General features: G+C 39.3%; 2 protein-coding genes across 5 annotated transcripts; one reads left to right on the forward strand and one right to left on the reverse strand.

The window, feature by feature from the left end:
* Positions 1–1,184: 1,184 nt before the first annotated feature.
* On the forward strand, positions 1,185–10,033 carry lims1 (LIM and senescent cell antigen-like domains 1). Of its 2 annotated transcripts, XM_018683785.2 has the most exons (11): positions 1,185–1,417; positions 2,723–2,879; positions 3,050–3,116; positions 4,059–4,179; positions 4,375–4,524; positions 4,683–4,833; positions 5,966–6,058; positions 6,218–6,266; positions 6,380–6,455; positions 6,687–6,860; positions 8,479–10,033. In XM_018683785.2, exons 1-10 carry the CDS (start codon positions 1,389–1,391, stop codon positions 6,823–6,825), a joined length of 1,032 nt encoding a protein of 343 aa, XP_018539301.1. In that variant the 5' UTR covers positions 1,185–1,388; the 3' UTR covers positions 6,826–6,860; positions 8,479–10,033. The 2 variants fall into 2 exon arrangements, with proteins under 2 accessions (XP_018539301.1, XP_018539302.1); XM_018683786.2 differs by lacking the exon at positions 6,687–6,860 and having other exon boundaries at positions 1,195–1,417.
* Positions 9,861–21,251, reverse strand: nkpd1 (NTPase, KAP family P-loop domain containing 1). 3 transcript variants are annotated; one of them, XM_051074266.1, is made up of 7 exons: positions 20,921–21,251; positions 18,085–18,153; positions 15,715–15,831; positions 14,361–14,677; positions 12,348–13,820; positions 11,936–12,259; positions 9,861–10,548 (listed from the first exon to the last, which is right to left on the reverse strand). In XM_051074266.1, exons 2-6 carry the CDS (start codon positions 18,101–18,103, stop codon positions 11,954–11,956), a joined length of 2,232 nt encoding a protein of 743 aa, XP_050930223.1. In that variant the 5' UTR covers positions 18,104–18,153; positions 20,921–21,251; the 3' UTR covers positions 9,861–10,548; positions 11,936–11,953. The 3 variants fall into 3 exon arrangements, with proteins under 3 accessions (XP_050930223.1, XP_018539299.1, XP_018539300.1); XM_018683783.2 differs by lacking the exon at positions 20,921–21,251 and adding an exon at positions 20,744–20,909; XM_018683784.2 differs by lacking the exons at positions 11,936–12,259; positions 20,921–21,251 and adding an exon at positions 20,744–20,910.
* Between the last annotated feature and the right edge of the window lie 295 nt (positions 21,252–21,546).

The raw sequence follows: 21,546 nt of genomic DNA on the forward strand, positions 1-21,546 counted from the left end.
GCTGTGTCCTGTTCCACACAAAGCTAATTACAATTTCAGGTCTCAGGATTTAAAAGGACAATAAGTGATATTTCTTCAACAGGAGGCATGTTGGTCGCACTTCAGCTATGGACAGAGAGCTGATGAAGTCAAATTGCTGGTGTTACTCAGACTCACATTGTTCCACCATCAGTCTAAACACAGAAGATATTAATTCAGTTGTTTTAAAAGCGTAAGGCTGTATATCTGTGTAGTACTTTGGAGTCAGCTGTCACACAGCACTGAAATCATGGGATGTGTTGTTAGACACTTTGAAGGAGATAGTGCATATTTACGTACTTTATACTTGGAAGGAAGAAAGTTTCACCCCTTCCACACACAGGTGTTTTTACTTGTGACTAATTAGACCTTATCTTAGCACTGTGATGACATACAGTACGATGTGCAGTCCGTGCTCCACTGACATCTCCCTTTATTGGATATTGGATTTACAGGATTGTTGCATTAGTGTGATGCAGTATGTCAGGTAATTACTTAACCAGATTAAACGCTGCTCAGGTGTGTCTGACATCTCCCTGATTGCCCTGTTAGTATGATTAGTTACAGCTGTTCAGTTGTGTTAAATATGTGAACTTTGGTGAATGAATTAACTTTGTGTTTTTAAGTTTTGTCAAACTGACTGACACACCATATGAAAAACACATAACCACACATAAACATATACTGTACACTGTATAATCAAATCAGATGTCTGTTTTGCAATTAATAAAACACAGCAGAAATATTTGTTTTGCACATATTGATGAACTATACCCAGAATTAATTGATATGTTACCACATGAATTATAACTGTAGCCCAGAGGGCAGGAGTAACAGAGCATCAGAGGCCATTGCCAGTTTATTAAACAAAATTAAGTTTAAATTATTAAAGTATTAATAAATTTAAGGATTAAATTATTTTATGAAGAAATACAAAGTAATAAATTCGAAAAATAAAGACAGTATAATGGAGTTTCAAATCAGGAATCTTTGTATATTATTTATCTTTGCCTATATGTAAGAATAGGTGACTTTGTTTTGGATATTGGTGAGAGACATACAGCACACTGACACTAATGTTATTAATGTATTTTCCACGGATGCCCATGATGAGACTCGTTAAAACCCAGACCAGGGACAGTCTGGTTTGGTGGAGCAGATGAGTGTGGATGATGATGTGACCCTTCCACGGACACTCCCCCGTGTGTGGGTGGACTGCAGCCGCCCCCTGCCAGCTCAGGCGCGGCTCCGCTGGGAGAGGACGACTCCGCCGTTCCCCTGAAAACTTTGGTAGCTCTGTGAGAGGCCTCAGCGCAACAGTTTGTACCAGTTTACAAGCCTGGGGTCTAAAACTGTCCTGCTAAGAGGTGATGCTGGGGGTGGCAGGAATGACGGGCAGGTAAGATTTTTTTCACTGGTTAGCTCGAATAGAAGCAACATGCACAACTTCAGGTGAACGGCCAGTTAGCTTTGGAGGCCAGCAAGCTAAAGCTAACGGTACATTAGCTTGCCAACGTAACCACTGGGGTAAAGTTAGCTAACCGCTATCCGAGAACAGATTCCTTCAGTTTTAACGTACTTACAAAAATATCACTATCGATATATATTTAGATCCAGGGCAACAGTTTAAAGGTTGTTTCACAGTTGACACGTTATCGCTAGTTTATCAACATTAGCGGAATAACGTTAGTTTAATTTCCCACATCGGAGCGGACTGTTTGATTAGCATGCTAGGTAGCTCAAACTTCCATTTTCATTAGTTATAAACATTATGTGGATTTTCCCGTTAACCTCCTCTGAACTTAAATGACCTTAATGTGCTTCAGGCTTCAGGTATATCCACATATCCATCATCAGTACGTTATTTAAAGACTGCAACTAATGCATGGTATGCCATTAAAACTAATTTTAAATTAGGCTTGGTTGGGTTATCTAAGTTCAGTCTGCAGCTTTATGTTAAACATGTTTTATGTTCAACAGGAAACCTCAGTCAGAATTTGCCTTGAACTTAGAAAATTGTAGGTTGTGGCATAGTATTTAATTGTATGTTGTTAAGATAATGTTTGAGTCTGGTTGTTAGTGCGTTTAGGTGTCATTGTGTGTGATTATTCGTTTTGTCTGTGAAATGTCAGAAAATAGTAAAAAGTGCCCCCTATAATTTCCTAAAACCCAAGATTATGTGTTCAGATTGCTTGCTTTGTTCATTTATTATTAAGTTTACAATCAGATATAACAAGGAAAAGCAGCAAATCATCACATTTGAGAGGGTTTGACCCGCAGGAACAGGGGATGGAGGACAAAAACAAAATGATAATTGATTAATATAATAGTTGATGATGAATTTACTGCCAGTTAAGACAAAAACGATTAATTGATCAACTGCTGTAGCTCTAGTGTTGATGTGTAGTTGGATGTGAGTGTGTGTGTGTGGAAAGGCTGCACAGTCTCTCAGCTAGGTTCCTCTATTCTGATACCAAATTAGGTGATGGCTATGCAGTGAGCAAGAGTGTTATTGAGTTCCCCTGCTGATTCACATATTCTTTCCATTCTCTGTGCTGACAGCTGGTGAAACAAGCTCAGCAGTTAATGTAGGAGAAATGTGAGAAATGATAAACATTGGTCCAGCCTTGCATCCCAGTTGTTTGTCACAGGGACTCTTGGGGATGTAATGTACTAATATGTATTTTCTTGTCTCTTGCAACAGCATTGCTAATGCTCTGGCCAATGCAGCCTGCGATCGATGTAAGAGTGGCTTTGCTCCGACTGAGAAAATTGTCAATAGTAATGGAGAGCTGTACCATGAGCACTGCTTTGTGTGTGCCCAGTGCTTCCAGCAGTTTCCAGAGGGACTCTTCTATGAGGTAGTGTGCTCAGATATACTAGTCACCATGATTCATGCCACAAAACGCCACAACAGTGAGCCATACTTTCTGCATGTGTGTTGATGATTTCTCTGGTACTCTTTTATATTCGAAAGTGTTTTTGAATGATTTTCCTCAGTGAATGTATCTCCACCTTCTTCCCCTCACAGTTTGAAGGAAGAAAATATTGTGAACATGACTTCCAGATGCTCTTTGCCCCGTGCTGTCATCAGTGTGGTGAGTATTACAGGCCTCATTCATTTAGGACCAGTCCAGATCTAGTATTTGCCAGATCTAGTGTGGCGAAAGACCAGCAACCACAAACAAATAGTAAATAAAGAATAAAGTATCTTGTATTCACATATTTTCAGACTATGTGTAGATCTAATTGAGACAGACTGCACTGGTACCAGAATGCATCTCATGTGTGATTAGGCTCAGCTCCCCTGCTTACATTTGATTTTGTTTGTAGGAACTGAAGCAAGACAGATACAAAATGACGTGCACTAAGCTATGCAGCTAGAGAAGGGGTTCCTTTTGTTATTTTGGGATCACATGGGGACAAATTTGAAACTGTTCCCTCATTCTTGCTTGGAATAAGCAAATCGCTTGCCTTGACGTAAGCTCATTATCATGGTGGCTCCTTTGTGCATTAAGACATATCTGGACTAGCTCAGTGTCTGTTTAACAGACCTTTCATACTTTGCAAGCTGTGTGTATACCAAAGCATTCAATGTTCAAAGAGCCACTGCACTGTAGCACATATATGAATATAGGCATCCCCGTCCTCTGTATGTTGTTTGAAAGATCCAGTCCAAGTGTGTCCTTAATTCTATTAACACTATAATTTAGAGCCTCCCACTTGTGTTTAGATCACCCAAGATGCATTTTAGTGCCACGTAAGATTAATTTAAATCCTCCCTGAATGTATCCGGGGAGACACAGTCATGCTCTGATTAAATTAAATAGACAATTAAAATGCGTTCAACAATCAAGTGTCACTTTGAGAACACTATAGAAAGTACTGTAGTGAATTGTAGTAACTCTAGGACTCTATAATGGAGTGCTCATTATGAACTACTGTACCATACGAGGAAAAAGCTTCCAGTCCCAGCAAATATTGGAAAAGTCAAACTTAAATTTGCTCCAAGCTGACCTCTCACTTATGGTTTCCCTCAGGGGAGTTCATCATTGGTCGTGTCATTAAGGCCATGAACAATAGTTGGCACCCCGACTGCTTCTGCTGTGACATTTGCCAGGCTGTGCTCGCAGACGTGGGGTTTGTCAAAAACGCTGGCAGGCAAGTATCCCATCTTATTACTGCCTTAATATAACACTGTGACAGGCTGTAAAACAGGTGGTTACACACACATCAAGCTGGTGACTCACTCACTTCTCCTTTCTTAACAAATAATGGAATTTTGAGTGGCTGTGGCTGAGGCTGCAGACACTGCCACGACACCTCTAAATTTTTGTTCTCCTCTATTTACCTCAGGCATCTTTGTCGCCCGTGCCATAACCGTGAGAAGGCTCGTGGCCTGGGGAAGTATATCTGCCAGAAGTGCCATGCAATCATTGAAGAGCAGCCGCTCATCTTTAAGAATGATCCCTATCACCCAGACCACTTCAACTGCAACAACTGTGGGTCAGTCTTGCCACTCCACCCCAATATTAAGTACAGAAAACAGCACTCTTAGCTTCAGAGTATATTTTAGGTCCACATTAAATACGAGCTATGACTGTAATCTCAAAGCCTGCATTCCTCTTTTTTAAAAATGCGTTTAAATGTTTCTCTGTCCGCAGGAAGGAACTGACAGCAGATGCCCGGGAACTGAAGGGAGAGCTCTTCTGTTTGCCCTGCCACGACAAGATGGGTGTACCAATCTGTGGTGCCTGCCGGAGACCCATTGAGGGGCGTGTTGTCAATGCTATGGGCAAGCAATGGCATGTTGAGGTTTGTGAACAAGAGATGAGGCTATATATCAAAACACCAGATACAATGTTACATTCTTTTTTTTTTTTTTTTTCATTTTTTAAAAACTTACATAACACATGTTACTGTTTTATTCTTTTTGCAGGCTAGTTGAATCTAGAGTTTGCTCCTCCTAATGAAAACTACGCCTTTAGGGGTTTACTTTGGGAATCAAGCTTACCCGCGTTCATGATTTGGTGTTTGTTTGGAAAGAAGTACTTTTTTTTCAGTCATTGGATAAAATCCCAGAGTCCAAAATCCCAGAGAGAGTTGCATAAAATGAGCCATTAAACACAAAAACCAATGAAGTAATTAATTCAGTAGCAAGTAACAAAATCATGTGGTGTTAATTCATGCAATACTTAAACAAATTTAACAAGTGTTTTATTAAAACGTCTTCTGCACATTGCAAGTTGGCCTACAGGGCGTAGGCTTCAGAGAGACCCCTGACACGTTAACAATAGTGCACAAATGTCAGGTTAACCATCTTTTTATAGATGATATTTTATATAACGCTGCCTTTGCACCAAAGCAGAATAAAAATCCATAATAAATTTCACATTTACTAATCATTACCTATGCACAAGAAAATTAAAATTCATTAAATAAACCACTTTAGAACCAAAACACTGTAAATGAGCTAATTTGAGGCAGTAGGAGAGATGCAAGCTCTTTTAAAAAAAAGATTATCTCTCCTGAGGCAGAGCACAGTGGATCAAGACAGCATTCATCTGTCTGGAGGCTGCTGAATTTTACATGGTTGAAAAAGCTCAAGACTATAAACAGTGTATAGAAGTCAGTTTAATGCTAAAGACGATCATTAGCTGGAATTAATTTGTAACCAACTACTTCATGAATTTTTATCTGGCACTAGAAACATAGCAGCAGTTTCTCCATAGCCCTAGTGGGTTAAATGTGATTAAAAACTAAACAAAAACAACACAAAAGGCTCATTATAATAATATTTCTCCATAAGATAACGTATCCATGTCAGGCTATTATAAAAAAAGATGCTCCTTTTTGCGTGCTGGCACCTGCTCCTTCAGTTAATTTCACATGCCTTCTTTAGGAGTTTTCATCTGTTTCCCTCAACAACATTTGTTTTTGTTTACAGCATTTTGTTTGCGCCAAGTGTGAGAAGCCTTTCCTCGGTCATCGCCATTATGAGAGAAAGGGTTTGGCTTACTGTGAGACTCATTATAACCAGGTGAGGTAAAAAAAAAAGAGCCAAGTATAATATGGCTTTCGAGGACAACAGACATCATACTGTTAGTGAAATCTCAAAAAAAGACACAGCACTACACCAAATAGATGAATTTGTGTTTGCTGTGTGAACACCTAATCTCCTTGTTTCTCTGTTATTAAGCTCTTCGGTGATGTGTGCTATCACTGCAACCGTGTGATTGAAGGTGATGGTGAGTATCAGTGTCTAAAAACACATATTCAGCGCAGTGTTTTTAGTCATTTGCACTGAATTGAAGATGTAACAGTTGAATGTTTATAATTTTCTTTTCTGTGCTCTCCTCAGTCGTGTCTGCTCTCAACAAAGCCTGGTGCGTCAGTTGTTTCTCATGCTCCACCTGCAACACAAAACTCACTCTCAAGTAAGTGATGGTGCTCGTTAGCAGCTTCTTTTACTAACTAATCGTGTATAATACTGCCAGCTGGTTGTTGTCGTCCTCTCACTTTTCTCTAATACTCCTACTTTACATGTTTACAGTCTTAACACTCGTCTAAGTGTATTTCACTATCCTCCAACTCCTCTTCCCTCTTTGCCCCCCCCCCTCTATTTTCTTCTTTTACATGCTTCACTTGCTGCGTCTGTGGTAACTCAGAGATAAGTTTGTTGAAATTGACCTGAGGCCAGTGTGCAAGCACTGCTATGAGCGCATGCCTGAGGAGCTGAAACGCCGCCTGGCTCGACGTGAGCGCGAAGCCAAAGACCGCAAGAAAAAGCCTGCTGTGTGTCTGTAGAGTTACTATTCTTTACAACTCTGCTCCAACCGTCGGTTGGTGCCATCTCAACCCTCCTCTTTTTCTGTGGTGTTATTTGTTTACTCCTCTGACAGTACTGCATGATGTCATTATTTCCTTTTTTTTCTAAAGTAAAACCAAGACCCTGCAGTTGTTTTGTGTTTGTGGTATTTGTGTTAAACCTGAAGTATACATTTGTGCACTACTGGTCAAATGTATTAGAACAACAACTTTCCAGGTCATATTTAAATTTCCATAATTCAGTATCTCAGTGTTTAATTCAATTCAATTTTATTTGTTTGTTTTATTTGTTTTATATAGCGCCATATCACAACAAAAGTCATCTCAAGGCACTTTTCATATGGAGAAGGTCTTGACCATACTCTTTAAAGTAGGTATTTACAGAGAGAGACCCAACAAATCCCACCATGAGCAAGCACTAGGCGACAGTGGCCAGGAAAAATTTCCTTTTAAGAGACAGAAACCCTCGAGCAATGGAAATGAAACATTGTCTGGAAGGTTCAGCCCAACACTGTTGTGGAAGGTCCCTTAAATGTGTTGCTTTGCTTTCACCTTCTGTGGAGTTCATCCCAGACCAGTTTCATGGGGTTTAAGTCTGGAGACTATCCTGGTCTCCCATTATTTGAAGCCACTATCTAGTTCTCTTTATGCCTCTGTGCTGGCGTCAGCCATGGCTGGAGGCATTATGTTTTCGGGTTGTCACCATTTCGCCTGTCCCATTCTTGTGTGTGCAATATCTCAGTAAAGCCTTGAAGACATTTCTTCATTGGTGGTCAGACTGGACTGGTTTTTACATACAACCCCAAAGCTGTAATTCTAGTCCTCTGCTGTTTTGGTTCATTGTCTTGCTGTAGGATGAACCCCTGACCGACCAGTCTTTCCTTTGTTACTTGCCTTTTTCCTCACCATTCTGATATAATAATAATAATAATAATAATAATAATAATAATAATAATAATAATGCAATATACAGTACTACTTCTACAGCACAGGTTTGTCCTAATAATGTATAGGGAGGTTTAGTAACACAGATTGTTCCAACACTGCCTCTGTACACACAGAGGGTTTGTAAGTGATTAACTTTCAAGGCTTCATTCACCTCCATTGCTGCAGGAGAGCTTCAAGTTAACTAATTTCTTAATCCCTGTTTTCTGAGTTTTTGGTAACCTAAACCTTTTTTGGGGGGGTGTTTACTGCATACCCTTGTTCCATGTGAGGTTATGCCCTGGAGCTAGAACTCTGAAAAAAATTGAGATGTTCTAAAACCTTTGACCGGCAGTGTATTAAACATGACTTTGGCTCAATTTATGCCTATGAGAAGTTAAAGCTTATATCAAGACTTTTTTCTTATTTGAATGAGATGAGTAATTGCTGCCTTGCAGTAAAGGGCAAAGCTGCAGGATAATTTCAACGGTGATGGTGCATTACCTCCTAAAAGTATGGCTCTCATGCTAATATAATTTAAAGTGAGGAGATGATGACTTCAAATCAATTTTAACCTGCAGTGATAATAATATTTAGATGATAAATTCTGCAGGTGGGTGGGAGATATGAAAAGGTTAATGTAGGCAAGAGACAAGTCATTAGATTACATATTTTGTATTTACATGCTCTTTCTTTCCTTCTTTGCAGAAACAAGTTTGTTGAGTTTGACATGAAGCCAGTGTGTAAAAAGTGTTACGAGAAGTTTCCTCTGGAGCTCAAGAAAAGGCTCAAGAAGCTGGCAGAGTCACTGGGGCGCAAGTGAGCTGCTTCAAGCCAAACAACCTGGGAGTGCTGTTTTCCTGCTACGTAAAATATCCAGGAAAACTGCTGCTTTACAACACAAGAGCCTGGCATTATACTAGTGCATCAATATTCAAAATGTCAATCAGGGATACATTTAAAAGATATAAATATACCACTGTGGTCTTGACATAAACGTGCCTGTTGGCAGATTTTTTTTGCTGTTTTTTTTATACATATATTTTTTTTAAATACATTCCTAAATTGTCCAAATTTGTTATTCTCTCCTAGCCATGAAATGTGGTGTCCAAGTTTATTAAGATTATTATTACTATGAGCATAGTTGCTAACTGCTATGTCTAAAACTTTTTTGAATTTGAAAAGACTGTATTGGAATTATACTTGTACCTTAAATATATTAACTGTGTGTCTTAATATGCAAATAATGGTTCAAATATAACTTTCATATAGTTATAATACCAGTTATGCCTTATTGTAACTATCTCAATTAGACAAAATATCTATTGATAGCAGAATTTTATCAGACTTTTCACCTTTAAGCCTTCATACCTCAGTATGAGTAATTACAAAGCAACCACTGTGTTCTGTAGGACTGTGTAATGATGTCCTTCTCCTGCTAATATATATAAAAAGGAGCTAATAATAATGAGCGAACACTGGGATCAAGGTTCAACTGCAAACCGTGAAGTTTTAATGAATCCACACCTGGATATCTTTACTCTAATACATGTTAAATTTCTGTTAGAAGCTACTATATAATGTGTAGAACTGTTCACTTCTGGTGCTTCATGTTGCTTTTCTCTCAGCCTTGTGCGACAGATAAATATTCCACAAGTAGATATTTTATTTAGAATTATGCCATGACTGTTCATTTGTCCAACTGGCCCCTTAATCCCAGTGTTTTGAAACCACAAATTGGGAGAGAAAATGAGATTAGAAGGCACTATTATGATTGGAAAGACTACATAATCAGTCTTTTAAAGTAACCTATATGTACTGTATGCTTTCAATGTGAATGATGGTGTAATGTTACCGCTTGTACTGTAAATGCCTGGGGTTCATCAGGCTGATATTTTTAGCCAAATTAACATTTCCAACTTTCTGGGGGAGACAGTTCAAAGGAATCCAGATGAAATGAACCTTCTGCTGATTATTTAGAGAACACTTTGATGTTAAAATATCATTAATGAGTCAGCATGTCGCTTGAGGTGTTTGTAGGCAAACATTTAGGAAAAAAAAGAGAAGTGACATACAACAGAAAAAAAGAATTTGCTTGGATGAGCATTTTTATTATGGAACACTTGCCAGCACATTTAATTTGTCAGTGTTTACATTTTCTTGATTTGCATGACATGGAGAATAACATTTTATTGCAGCAAATACAGTCATTGGTTTTTCTGCTGAATGATCAATAAAGTTTTCCTGAACACATTACACCAAATATACCCTGTTAATGGCTTTCCGGGTTCTGAATAGATACAAGCTTATTATGCCTGTATCATACTGTCCAGAGTTTCATGAGAATAAACAAATCACACACCTTAAAAACATCCACAGATTCCACAATAAAAGTCACAGTAAAAACTTACAGTAGATGCAAAAGTAAAAAATTAAAAAAATAGTGTTAAAACTACAATCATGTTGCAGTTTTGGGCATATTATTCCTCACTGTGAACTTTAGTATACAGTAAATCATTACAGGAGCACCCATGAGTTTGGATAAATATCCTCTCATGCATGTTAGGTATGATTAAGTGTCTGAAAATAGAGACTCTAGAGCTTATTTTCCAGAGTCTTAATGTCATGTGATAAGTAATAATGTAACTTTATAAATTTTAATGGAACTGAAAATGGTTGTAAATGGTAAAGCAACAGTTGCTGTGCGTGTGTTCTTGAGGTGATGTGTTTCATAGCTTTTTATCTTCCTCCTCCACCCAGGTAACACCGCAGCTGTCACTGTTAACATGATGTACAGGATAGTTATTTGACACATTCACAGGAGATAAAATATCTGAATTTCTAGGCAGTGTTTTGCCAGCATTTATAACCCGTCCATGTTTATTAAACTGCTGCTACTCATGCTTAATCATTACTGAAATGATGCATTCCCAATTATGATATAAAGCATGAAGTAATACATGATTTATCACAAGCCCCTGTTGCCAAACTCTGTATGTGATTACTTCACACTTAATTCTTACAACACTTGAAATGTATTGAAATGCATTTAAAAAGCCTCAAACAGTACCTGACTTTTCTCTTCATGCAACTGCTGTATGTAGTTTGTTGGTCAGTTTCCAACAAAGCTACACATTTCATCATGTCTTAAGCTTGAAATTAAAATTGTCTTTATGTCTTCTCAAATACAGATGACAGAACCCAAATGCCTTAAAAAGAATAATTTAATGTTAGGAAATTAAAGCGGTGGAGTGAGATAAGACTATCCAGTTCAGCTGGGCGACTCATCACAAATTATATTTGAATTGCATTTCATTGTGGTATCAAGGCTCAGTGGCTTGACACACCTTTGTACTTTGCACTAATCAGCAGTTGACACAGGGAGTGGTGAGTTGAAATCCCTCGAAGGGATTTTAGAGAGGTGTAAGATGGAGTGAAGGAGGGAACAAAGAAGAAAGCATGTAGACACTGGTGCAGTGGTTCAGCAGTGACAGAGAAACACTGGCATTAGCAGATTGAGAAGTAAAGCACAGTGGTACTGTTTGTACTGCCTGAGCCAGCACTTTAGGGATTCTGGTGTTATCAGGCTGAACTATCTCATAGGCACCACCTTCTTAATGAGAAAGAGGTCAGAGGAAAATGGCCTGCCATATTCAAGCTAATAGAATAGTGGAATGTTTTCACACTGAATGGGTTTACAGATAATTTCGTGACAAACTGTAGTACCTTGTGTTCAAACTGTGAACTATTTAAAATTAAGTGTTGAGCAATTACATAAGGTGTGTGGACTGGCAGGGAAAGACTGGGAGTATGGGCTAACAGCTAGACTGTCTCTGTCCAAAGCTAAAAAACACTAAGCCTCTAAAGCTGAATGAAACAGAAATACAATAATGTCAAGTTGTGGTTTTAGTTTCAGCGGCCATGTGCACTGATATGTGTTAATTAGTGACCTTTAATGTATCAGTAGGTATATATTTATACTTTAGACAGAGCCAGACTTGCTGTTTTCATCCTCTTACAGTCAGACATGCTAAGATAAGATAATTACCTGCTGGCTCATACATACATACATATTTAGCATAGAGATATGAGAGTGTAACAATGCTATATTATTAATGTCAAATGCGTCATATGTAGATCATAATTATCGGGATATCATACTTACTGGAAACAGCCTGGATTCTTACATACAGCTATTAACCAGACTGGGATTAGGCGAGTAATGATTGGCAACATGTGCGTTAAATCTCCAAAGCTGGTTCAGAGGATGAGAAGGTGACAGTTGCATGGTCTTGTATTGTGGTCGGAGATGTGCTGGTAAACCCAGGAAGTGCAGTTTGAAAGTTGCCCATTCACCGAAGGTCATACCTAGGAGATCTTTAAGCTTATCTGTATCACCAAAGAGCAGTGCCAAACCATTGAGGTAATTGCTTTTCACTTTATCAATATACTTGCTGAAATCCATCCCAGGGTAATTCATCCTCTTAAACTAGGGAAAAAAAAATAAATAAATAAATTCTACAAACACACAGGCATAATGATAGGATTAGAACTTGTAAACTTGTAAAGTTTCTTACCTCGTTGCATATATCCTGTGTACTCATTTTGATGATAGTTGTGAGAGGCAGAGGAGCTAGGTCCCTCATCCAACCTGAATCTCTCAGCCTGGATGTCCCTCTGATCTGAGCCAGCTCCTTTCTAATTGAATGATCCAGGTTTACCGTCACCATTTCAAAGGTCTTTAAGTCCTTTACTGTGAATTCGAAATCTTTGAGAAATTTTTCAAACATCTCAGGATCTCCATCCTGCTCGAGGAGGTCCTCAATCTGCGCACTCATCACATACAGCTCTGCCCTGGACTTGCTGAAGACTTCCCACAAGGTCTTGGAATCATCAATGTTGGTCACACTCTGACCATCAATATCTGCTCTTTGTTGAGCATCTTCAACACACTGAATGATCCAGCTGAGTCGGCAGGGCCACTGATTGGCTAACACCACCCATGCTGCAACTTTTCCTGGTTGTAGCTTTTTTCCCAAGCCCTTCATGATTATCGCAGTCACTCGAATGGAGTTGATCACCCTCCTCATAGAAGTAGCATCGTCTACCATGTACTTGTTTATATTTTTTTCATTGCTGGTCAGGATACTCTTGATCAGCGACTCTACTTCCTCATCTTTTACATCCACTTCATTTTCTTTTACATCCAGTGCTGTTGATGTTTTATTGATCAGTGCATTTGACTCTTCCAGTTCAATATCTACTTCAGTTTCATCTGAGGAAGATGTCTTTTTGGGTTTCCCAGTTCTATGTTCATCTTGCCTCATGCTTTCACCCTCAGGGAATACTGAATTGCTTGTGAGGCTGTAAAACAAACTTCGCTTTAAATCATCGCACAGTGGTGGGACTGTAAAGGCCAGAGTCACAATGCGGTTCAACAGTGCATAAGCTCTATCCTCTTTGCTGAAGCAGCCGTCTGCAAAGTTCACTTTCTGCATAAGAACATCTGGATTTACTGCCAGAATGGAAATAAATGGACTCTCCTCATCAGAGAGAAGGATGTTGATGGCATCCAGAACTGCAACAATTTTCTTGGGCGTGCACCGGTCCAGACTGGTGATCTTCAGCACCACTCGAATCCTTCTCCTCTCAAAAGTTTCCATAAACTGGATGAAGCGAGTCAGGAACCACATTTCCTTTCTCACCTCGTTCATGAAGCCCAGTTGGCTGCTGACCCGTTCGTTGTCCATGCCTTTCTTAATGTTCATTTCCTGGCTGAAGATGAAGTTCTTACCCATCATAAAGGTAAACCTCAATACGCTCGCTGCAGGAACTCCTAATGCAGCGATGATCAGACCCTCCAGCACGGCAACCTGGCCATTTCTTTTATCTACCTCCTCGTCTGGTTTAATCTCAGGTTTGGGAAAGCCAAATGTCAAAACAAATACCAGGATGACAAGCGGTACAAAAAGAATGGACAGGACGAGAAACCACAGAGGACAACAGCAAATCTTCTTGGACCTCCAACTGTCAGGAACATCCTCCACTATCTGAATTAAAAAAACAAACAAACAAAAAAACATCTTTTTAGCCATGGCAGTAGCTGGTTCATGGTTGGTTTGTTGGTTAATCAACCACTTTGGTCTGAAATATGAAATACAACTGAAATATCTTGACAATTATCAGATAGGTTGGCATGAATTTTGTATTTTGAGATTCATGGTGCCCAGACAATGAATCCTAATGACTTTGTTGATCCCTTGACCTTTCATCTAGCACCATCAGCAGGTTAAATTTATCACTTATCCAGTAACAGGTATTGGCACCAAATTTTGTACAGATGTTCAAGATCACCATAGGATTAAATTCAATATTTCAAGTTAGCAATATTCAAGTTAGCAAATGTTAACATATTAGTTTACAAGCTAACCAAGGAGAGATAGGTATGGTGAACATCTGCCCAACTGCTACACCTCAGTATGTGTAGAAAATATAATTGTGAGCATTGTTAGCATGATGGTGTTAGCATTTAACTGTGGCTGTAGATTCTGTGATAAAACTGTTTAAAAAACTTAAGACAATTCACAAACCCTCCTCTTAACTTCCTCCTCTTCATCATGTTGAGCCACACGGTAGAGTACAAGGTGTAATTTCCCAAAGTTCATCTGCATGGCCTGAAACAGTCGTATGGCTAGCCCAGCCCAAAGCAGGTCACTGCCTGCAAAATGCCAGGCACTAAAATGCACGTGAATGAACCTGACGTTAGGGTACTGCTGATTCTTCCAAATGGGTCTGTAGAAGAGCAGTCGGCCCATGAGCGCTAGAAAGCCTGAAAACGAAGGCTTAGCTGAATGAGGCTTTTCTTTGTGATCCTCCTCAATCCTCACAGCCTCCTTGTCCATGCACACTGAGGAGACACAAACATTTGAAAAGTATGTGCATGTCAGACATGCAAAACAACATGATGTAAAGAGGAAAAATAATCGAAGGTGTTTCGGCTGCTGCGTATAATAGCAATAAGTTGGGGAATTTTACTTATTTGGCTCTAACCAACTGAATAAATACCCTGAAGCATGGCACTAAACCCATTAGACTGGCTCCTCTGCAGAAATGTCACGCACAATAAAAAAATCATTATGATGTGACCATCAAGCTGGACCCAGCATGTAGAATACTGTCTGCCACAATCAAAAAACCAAAATCAAAAACCATGTGACAACCATGGACTGCTAGACCTTCAGGGTGACACAAAGAAACAACCTTAAACTTTTCTATTGGAGACCCTTGCTAGAGCTGCACATGTTCCACTTAGCCTGTTCAATATCACAAATATATAACATGAAAACTTGTATTTTCTTGTTTGAGTCTTCACATATTTCACACACAAGGTGACTATGTTCTGTGAAGCTGTTTGTCATTCATGATGTTACAATATGATTATAATTTTACAGACGCTTAAAACGTTTTGCTTACATCAGTACTGGGAGTTTGAGCACAGTAGTATGTACAGTCTCTAAAAAGGGGAAGGAAATTACTTGTAATCACCGTTATTTATTATACATCCCATATGACATTAATATGTGTGGGACATTTGTATGGTGCTTGATGGGAGCACAGGTCATCTGGAACATATCGTCAAAAACATCAAGGTCTGTGTACTTAGGGACACAGGAATCCTCCAGAGGCCTCCACAGCAGAAGCACAGCACCCAGTTTTCAACCAGTTGGCTATGAAGCAGTGGATTCACATACCAGCTTGTAACTCAGCTGCTTACTTACTGTAGTGAAGAATCACATATTATATTTTGGGAAGGTTATAACATTGTCTGATGTAATATTGTGTGTGAACAGGTGTACTTTCTACAGTCATCAAACCATATATTCACACACTCTAATCATGTTTTAAGTGAATTTTATACAGTGATTACTGAAACTGCTTAAATACCTTCCATTTGTCTGAGGATCATGTTAATTCGATCCTGACATGAAGAGTAGAGTCCTACAGTTGCAGGTGATGAAACTTTTGTCAGGGTCTTGGACAGGGCATATGCATAAATATCATCTGAAAGCAGAATGGAAAGGAACAGCATGGTTAACTCATTTAGATTGTTTCCAAGGTGTGGCAAAATTAGTGCACATTAAAACTGAGAAAACAGGATCTTTAGGAGAGATGCTCACAGGATTGATTATTATTGACAACATTCTCATTTAATTGCACAGTTAATTACATTACAGGTGTAAAGTCAGGCATGTTAACAGCATGAAGTTTTTTCACAGATTTCACAGATTCAATGAACATTTTCGCTTTCTGTAAAATGGGAGCTCTTGAAATATTCTGCATTCTCTTTATTCAGCATCCATTATTCAATACTCTGTACAGTATTTTCTGTACAGGCTACAACTGTCACAGTTCTTTCAGTTGCTTGCTTTGCATTTCCAATAACTCTCACGTCATTTCAGATCATGCCCCTCCCTCCTGCAGTAACCCCGCTCCTTCCACCTTTTCCTGTCACCTGATTCACCACACCCACCTGTGCATCTGTTTCCTATTCCGTCATCAGCCCCAGAGTATATATACCAGCTCACTTTTACCTGCCCTCTGCCGAACTGTTTATTCTTCCTCTTTTACTGTTTGCATACTACCTGTTTTTGACCCTGCCTCTTGTTTGTCTTTGTCTACCCGTTGACCTGGTGTTGTTCCCTGTCTCTTGCTAATCTCCGCTCTCTTGCTGGCTTTGCCCCACGTTATTCCCGTCTTACCTGACCTCCTCTGTGTCTCTGTGAATAGCATGTACTACTTGAACCTGGTGTTTCTGAGTTGTGCACAGGAATTCAGTGTTTTACTGAGCTAGGTTAGAATATTTAATGTATCTTAAACATGTTATTGAAGTTATTGAAATCCATCCATCCATTATCTTATCCTTAAGAACGGCAGGTGGGCTGGAGCCAATCCCAGGTGGCACTGGGCAAGAGGGCCAACATATTCAGACAAACAATCATTCACACTCACATTGACACCTACAAGAGATTTAGAGTGACCATGCATGCATGTCTTTGGGTTGTGGGTGGAGCCAGACTACTGATAGAGAACTCACCCAGGCACAGGGAGAGCAGGGCTCAAACCCAGAACCTTCTTGCTGCAAGGCTAACCACTCCAATTATCGAAATCATTAAAAGTTATTTTGATAATTTTGCTAAATGAAGACTCACTGGACCCTACACACAACTGTATGGTGTTGTCCAAGCTTTTTAGAACAGCAATTCACTGTGGTCTAACGCTAAATTTAATACAACACATAGGAGCCTCTGGTATGGATCTGTTCCTGTTTAGGTCATCATGTCAGAAAGGAGAACTCAGTAGATTGTTTGTTTCAGGAAGGTTAAGTAGACAATGTGTGTGTCTACAGGAGTGAAAACAACAAATGAGAATGTGAATTAACCAGTCCAAATTCAATAACATTAAAAATTTCATTTTGTACTGTCAGACTGCTCTGTGTTTGCAGGTGATCTGGTGATCATCCCCTTGATTTCTGGCACCTGTTGGCTGGTCTTAAAAAAAAAACAAAACAAAAAAAAAAAAACAACCTGTGTCAGGCTCCACCCACTCTCTCTCTCACAATGCAGGCTCAGCAACATTGCTACCAACCACCACTTGTTTACCTTGTTTGTAATAAACTCTGCTTTGCAGATCACAGATATTGTTTGACTCTGCTTCTCTTGAGCCAGGGTTGTAACAGTACTGACATAAATACCACAAAGGTTGTTGCAGAAACACTGAAATCTTTTCCAAATCTTAATAGGTGCACAGCCAACATGCAGATTGAAAAGCGCAAACACTGCCTCCATGGTGTGCTGAATGTTAATTGAGTAATGAAAACCACAAGAACAAAACTGCAATCCAGAGGGGGTCACACAGCATTCAAAGGAACAAAGAAATCAGATTGTAGAGGGAAAAAGTGATGAGTTCTGCAGTGACTGGAAGAAATGAAGACAAAAGCAATGATGACAATAATAATAGAATAAACATAGTCAGTATTTACTACAGTATTTATATGATATGGTCCAGAGGGACACTATTTCAGTCAAGCAGGGCAAAGGAACAGAGACTGGAACCACTTGTAGTCACTTTGTGCACATTCCTAATTTAGACCTTTAATATGCATTTACATTCAGTTCATGGAAATGTTCACAGAGACTGTCTGTGAGCTTCTCATTAACAATGTGAAACTGAAAGTGAAAATAGAGCCCTTCTGAGGAGGAGGAGGAGGAGAGAAAGTAGTTCCACGTAATGTGTAATTACCGGCAGATAACTTACCTTTTGTTGGATTAGACATGATGACTGTGCGGTGGGGATGTGCAGCTTTCACAGAAAATACCTTTTGACCTGTGAAGAATGAGAAACAGGAGAGATCTCAGTGCAGGCGGTGCAGTGGAGAGGTGTGTGCTGCTGCTGTGTGCGAGTGTGTGTGCTTTCTATTAAGCTACAGGTCCCTCCTCGCACAGAGGCAAGGAAGAGATGTGAGGATGGAAGAAGCAAAATCACCAAATGAGACATCCATGATGTCTACCTCTGTTTATTTATTATCAATCCTCTGTATGGTGTAGAAACACTTTAGAAACAGAATGAGAGAAAAATACAAGACTCCTGATGCACAATTTTGTGTATTGCTCTAGATTTTGGCGCAGTGAGAGAGAGTGAGTGAGAAAACTTATGAGGAGATCAACACTAGCGGTTGTTTCTGTGCAACAGTCAAAGAGCTGTCTTACATTAAACCTAGTGTTCATTCCTACAGTTTCAGTGTAAAACCATCCACAGCCTTAATAAAATCTGGAGCTACCAGGTAGTCTCTGAGCCAACAGCCAGGTTTACTTCTTGAGATAATGAACATTTTCCCTTCATTATTTGTGCGATTTGTGCAGTTCAGGCTGTTGTTGTTGCTGTGTAATGAATATCACAAATCACAAAGAAGAAAATCACAAAGGCTCTGTATTTGATATGTGTTTAGAGTCTCAGTTTGGCAGTCAATGACAGCTTATAAAGGAGCAGACTGGTGACTTTGGATGGAAATAATTGCGTGAACTGAACTGAACTGAACTGTTATGCAATTTTCCAGGGAAAACAATTAAACAGGCATACACAATTCTTTTTTTCCTGATAATGTGTGTCTGATCAATAATACTGTTTAATTCTATACTGATGCAGTGTGCCAGGAGTGAGGCTCTGCCTGTTTACATTCCCAATACAGGTTTTTGCTTTAATGTAGCACATCTGGTGTATATCCACTGTCCAGTATATTTTCATACATGCTGATGTTACAAATTTAATAACCAGAATGAGCCAATTTTCTTAACTTGTGCAGCAGCAAACAGCAGGCTAACATGAGTGTTTTTTTTATGCTAATGTTAACAGGGCTCCACAGGTCATTTCAAGGATGTGTGTCTGTATTGTCACTGTATTTTCATGGGTTTCCAGTAGCTGCTTTAGTGAAAATGTAAAAAAGTGTTTGTGCACGTGCATCCACAAAACAGGGAACCCGTCTATGTGAGCCATGAACTGACAGAAATGACAAAAAATCTGTTCTTGAAAAATCTGAAGGACAGACATGAGGCAGGAATTACAACATTGATAAACACTGAACAAACGTTTCACTGTGTCCTTTTAGTACCAATGCAGCAGCAGCAGCAGCTTGGCTCCATTTGGAGCCAGCCATATGTGAATGGCAAAGGAAAATACAAATCACTTCATTTTGTTCAGTGCAGTTTCAAAGAGTTGTAATTTATTATTATAAAGGTTGTTGTACTTGGTGTCAGAGTAGCTTTTCTTACGATTTTGACTTGTGAAATAAACAAACACCATTCATTTAGTACAACAAGAAAAGTAGAGGATAATTTAATTAATGCAAGTGAATATGCAATGTCATTATACTGACTTAGCTCCTATTGGTACTGTAGTCACAGCAACATATTTGGACAAGCTACACCTCTCATAATCTAGCATTAAATAACATTAACATAATCTAAATGCTGTAAAAACTCCATAATAGTCTGATAGATGTAAAGTCCTAGAAACTGTCCAAGTAAAGGTAAAGATGCACTGATGGACTACTCATGGACATCTGTCCGTCCCGTGTTGATCTGAGTATATTAAATAGAATTTCCCATTTATAAGTCTATAGCACAGGCCTTTCTCTTTTGTTCTCTGCTTTTCATTACACATGTTTGCATCTCTGCAGCTGGTCAACTGTGCAAATTCAGTGATTAAGCTGATTTGATTGCAATAAATTAAAAATAAATCTGTGTTTTGCTCTTACAGTTGCTGATATGAGCCCTTATCACATGATGCCTGGCTGTTTTTCTAGCAAACTTTTAATCAGGGAGTAACTTACAGTACGTCAGGTCTGAGCAGACAACGCTGCTTTCAGCCACTAGTAAGTGGAGCTCCAATACAAAAACCTACTCATCTGGACACTGACAGTTGATTCAGTACACTCAGTTTAAGTTGAGGATTTGGTGTTAAAGATATATTTACACCTACAGCTCAGTGGAAAGCACCATGTGTGGGATGAAAGTCCTTGAGAATGCTGACATTGCAAAAACTGACATTCACGACCAACAGTGACTGGCAGGCGTTTAAGTGGATTGCTTTTAAACATTAATGTTCATAGAAATGTCAACAGTTTTGCTGTGTCAATGATTACCTTGCATTACCTAGTCCCTCTCCCCCATTCTCGTTCTCTCTGTTCTTGCCCCCACATGCCTAATAGATTCACTGACAGACTAAAAAGAAAACAGAGCTACTGGCAGACTTTTACTCATCTGTGATAAAGTTTATGTTTAAATTTTATGGTACAATCTCTGATCAGTGTGCATAAAGCTATAACCGAAAAACTTGTGTAATTATGCTCTAAACTCCCGTAAAATTAAGACTGATGTGTTATTTCTGGGTAGGTGTGTTACGGATCAAACAAGCTTACCTGGTTGTGTTCCAAATGTCACTCCTGATCTTTAATTTGACACATGTTGAATCGCTACCTTTAAGTTATCCAGAAAACCGAAAGGACCATGCACCAGCAAGGTGTGTTAAAACTTATACCACTAAGACTCTAGAGCCGTAAAACTTTACAACACTGATAAAAGGGGAAAAAGGGCACCTGATAACCACAAGCCATGTCTGTTGGCCGGATCCTTTCCAGGAAGTGAGGTCACGTACAAGATGAAATTATTTCTGTGGAGATGGAGCTGTACATTTCCTCCATTCTCCTTTTCCAATCCGTTATCCCCACACTCCTGCTCCCAATCTTCTCTCTATTCACAGAATCTGAGTGAAGTGGTTTAGTTCCTGAAAGCATTACGAGGTAGAAAAATCCCCATTCTTGCAATAGCTTCTGGCATTAACTGTCCAACTTTTTCAGTCCATGGAAAAATGGAACAAATGAGTGATTTCATGTTGGAGCCTTGGGTCTGCATGATTCATGAACTAAATTCTTAGCTTGGAGTCCTCCAGGTTAAGAATGGCTGGATTGCTCTGCTTGGCCTGAACCAACATGCAGAGCAGTTAGGATGCCAAAGCAGCGGCACCAAAGCCTTTTTTTGCCCGGAGCAGGATTTGTTATGACATAACTGGTTAGTCAAGCTTTGAAAAACAAGCTAGAAGCATAATTTCCTTTGGCATATTTACTACGTGTTTTTTGCATTAGCCTACTTTTACCATCTGGTGTCGCAGTATAGATCACAACACAAGTCCTTTGCAAATTACCACTAATATTGAGAAGTAAAT

Source organism: Lates calcarifer, linkage group LG2 (assembly GCF_001640805.2).
Source record: "Lates calcarifer isolate ASB-BC8 linkage group LG2, TLL_Latcal_v3, whole genome shotgun sequence".
NCBI lineage: Eukaryota > Metazoa > Chordata > Actinopteri > Centropomidae > Lates > Lates calcarifer.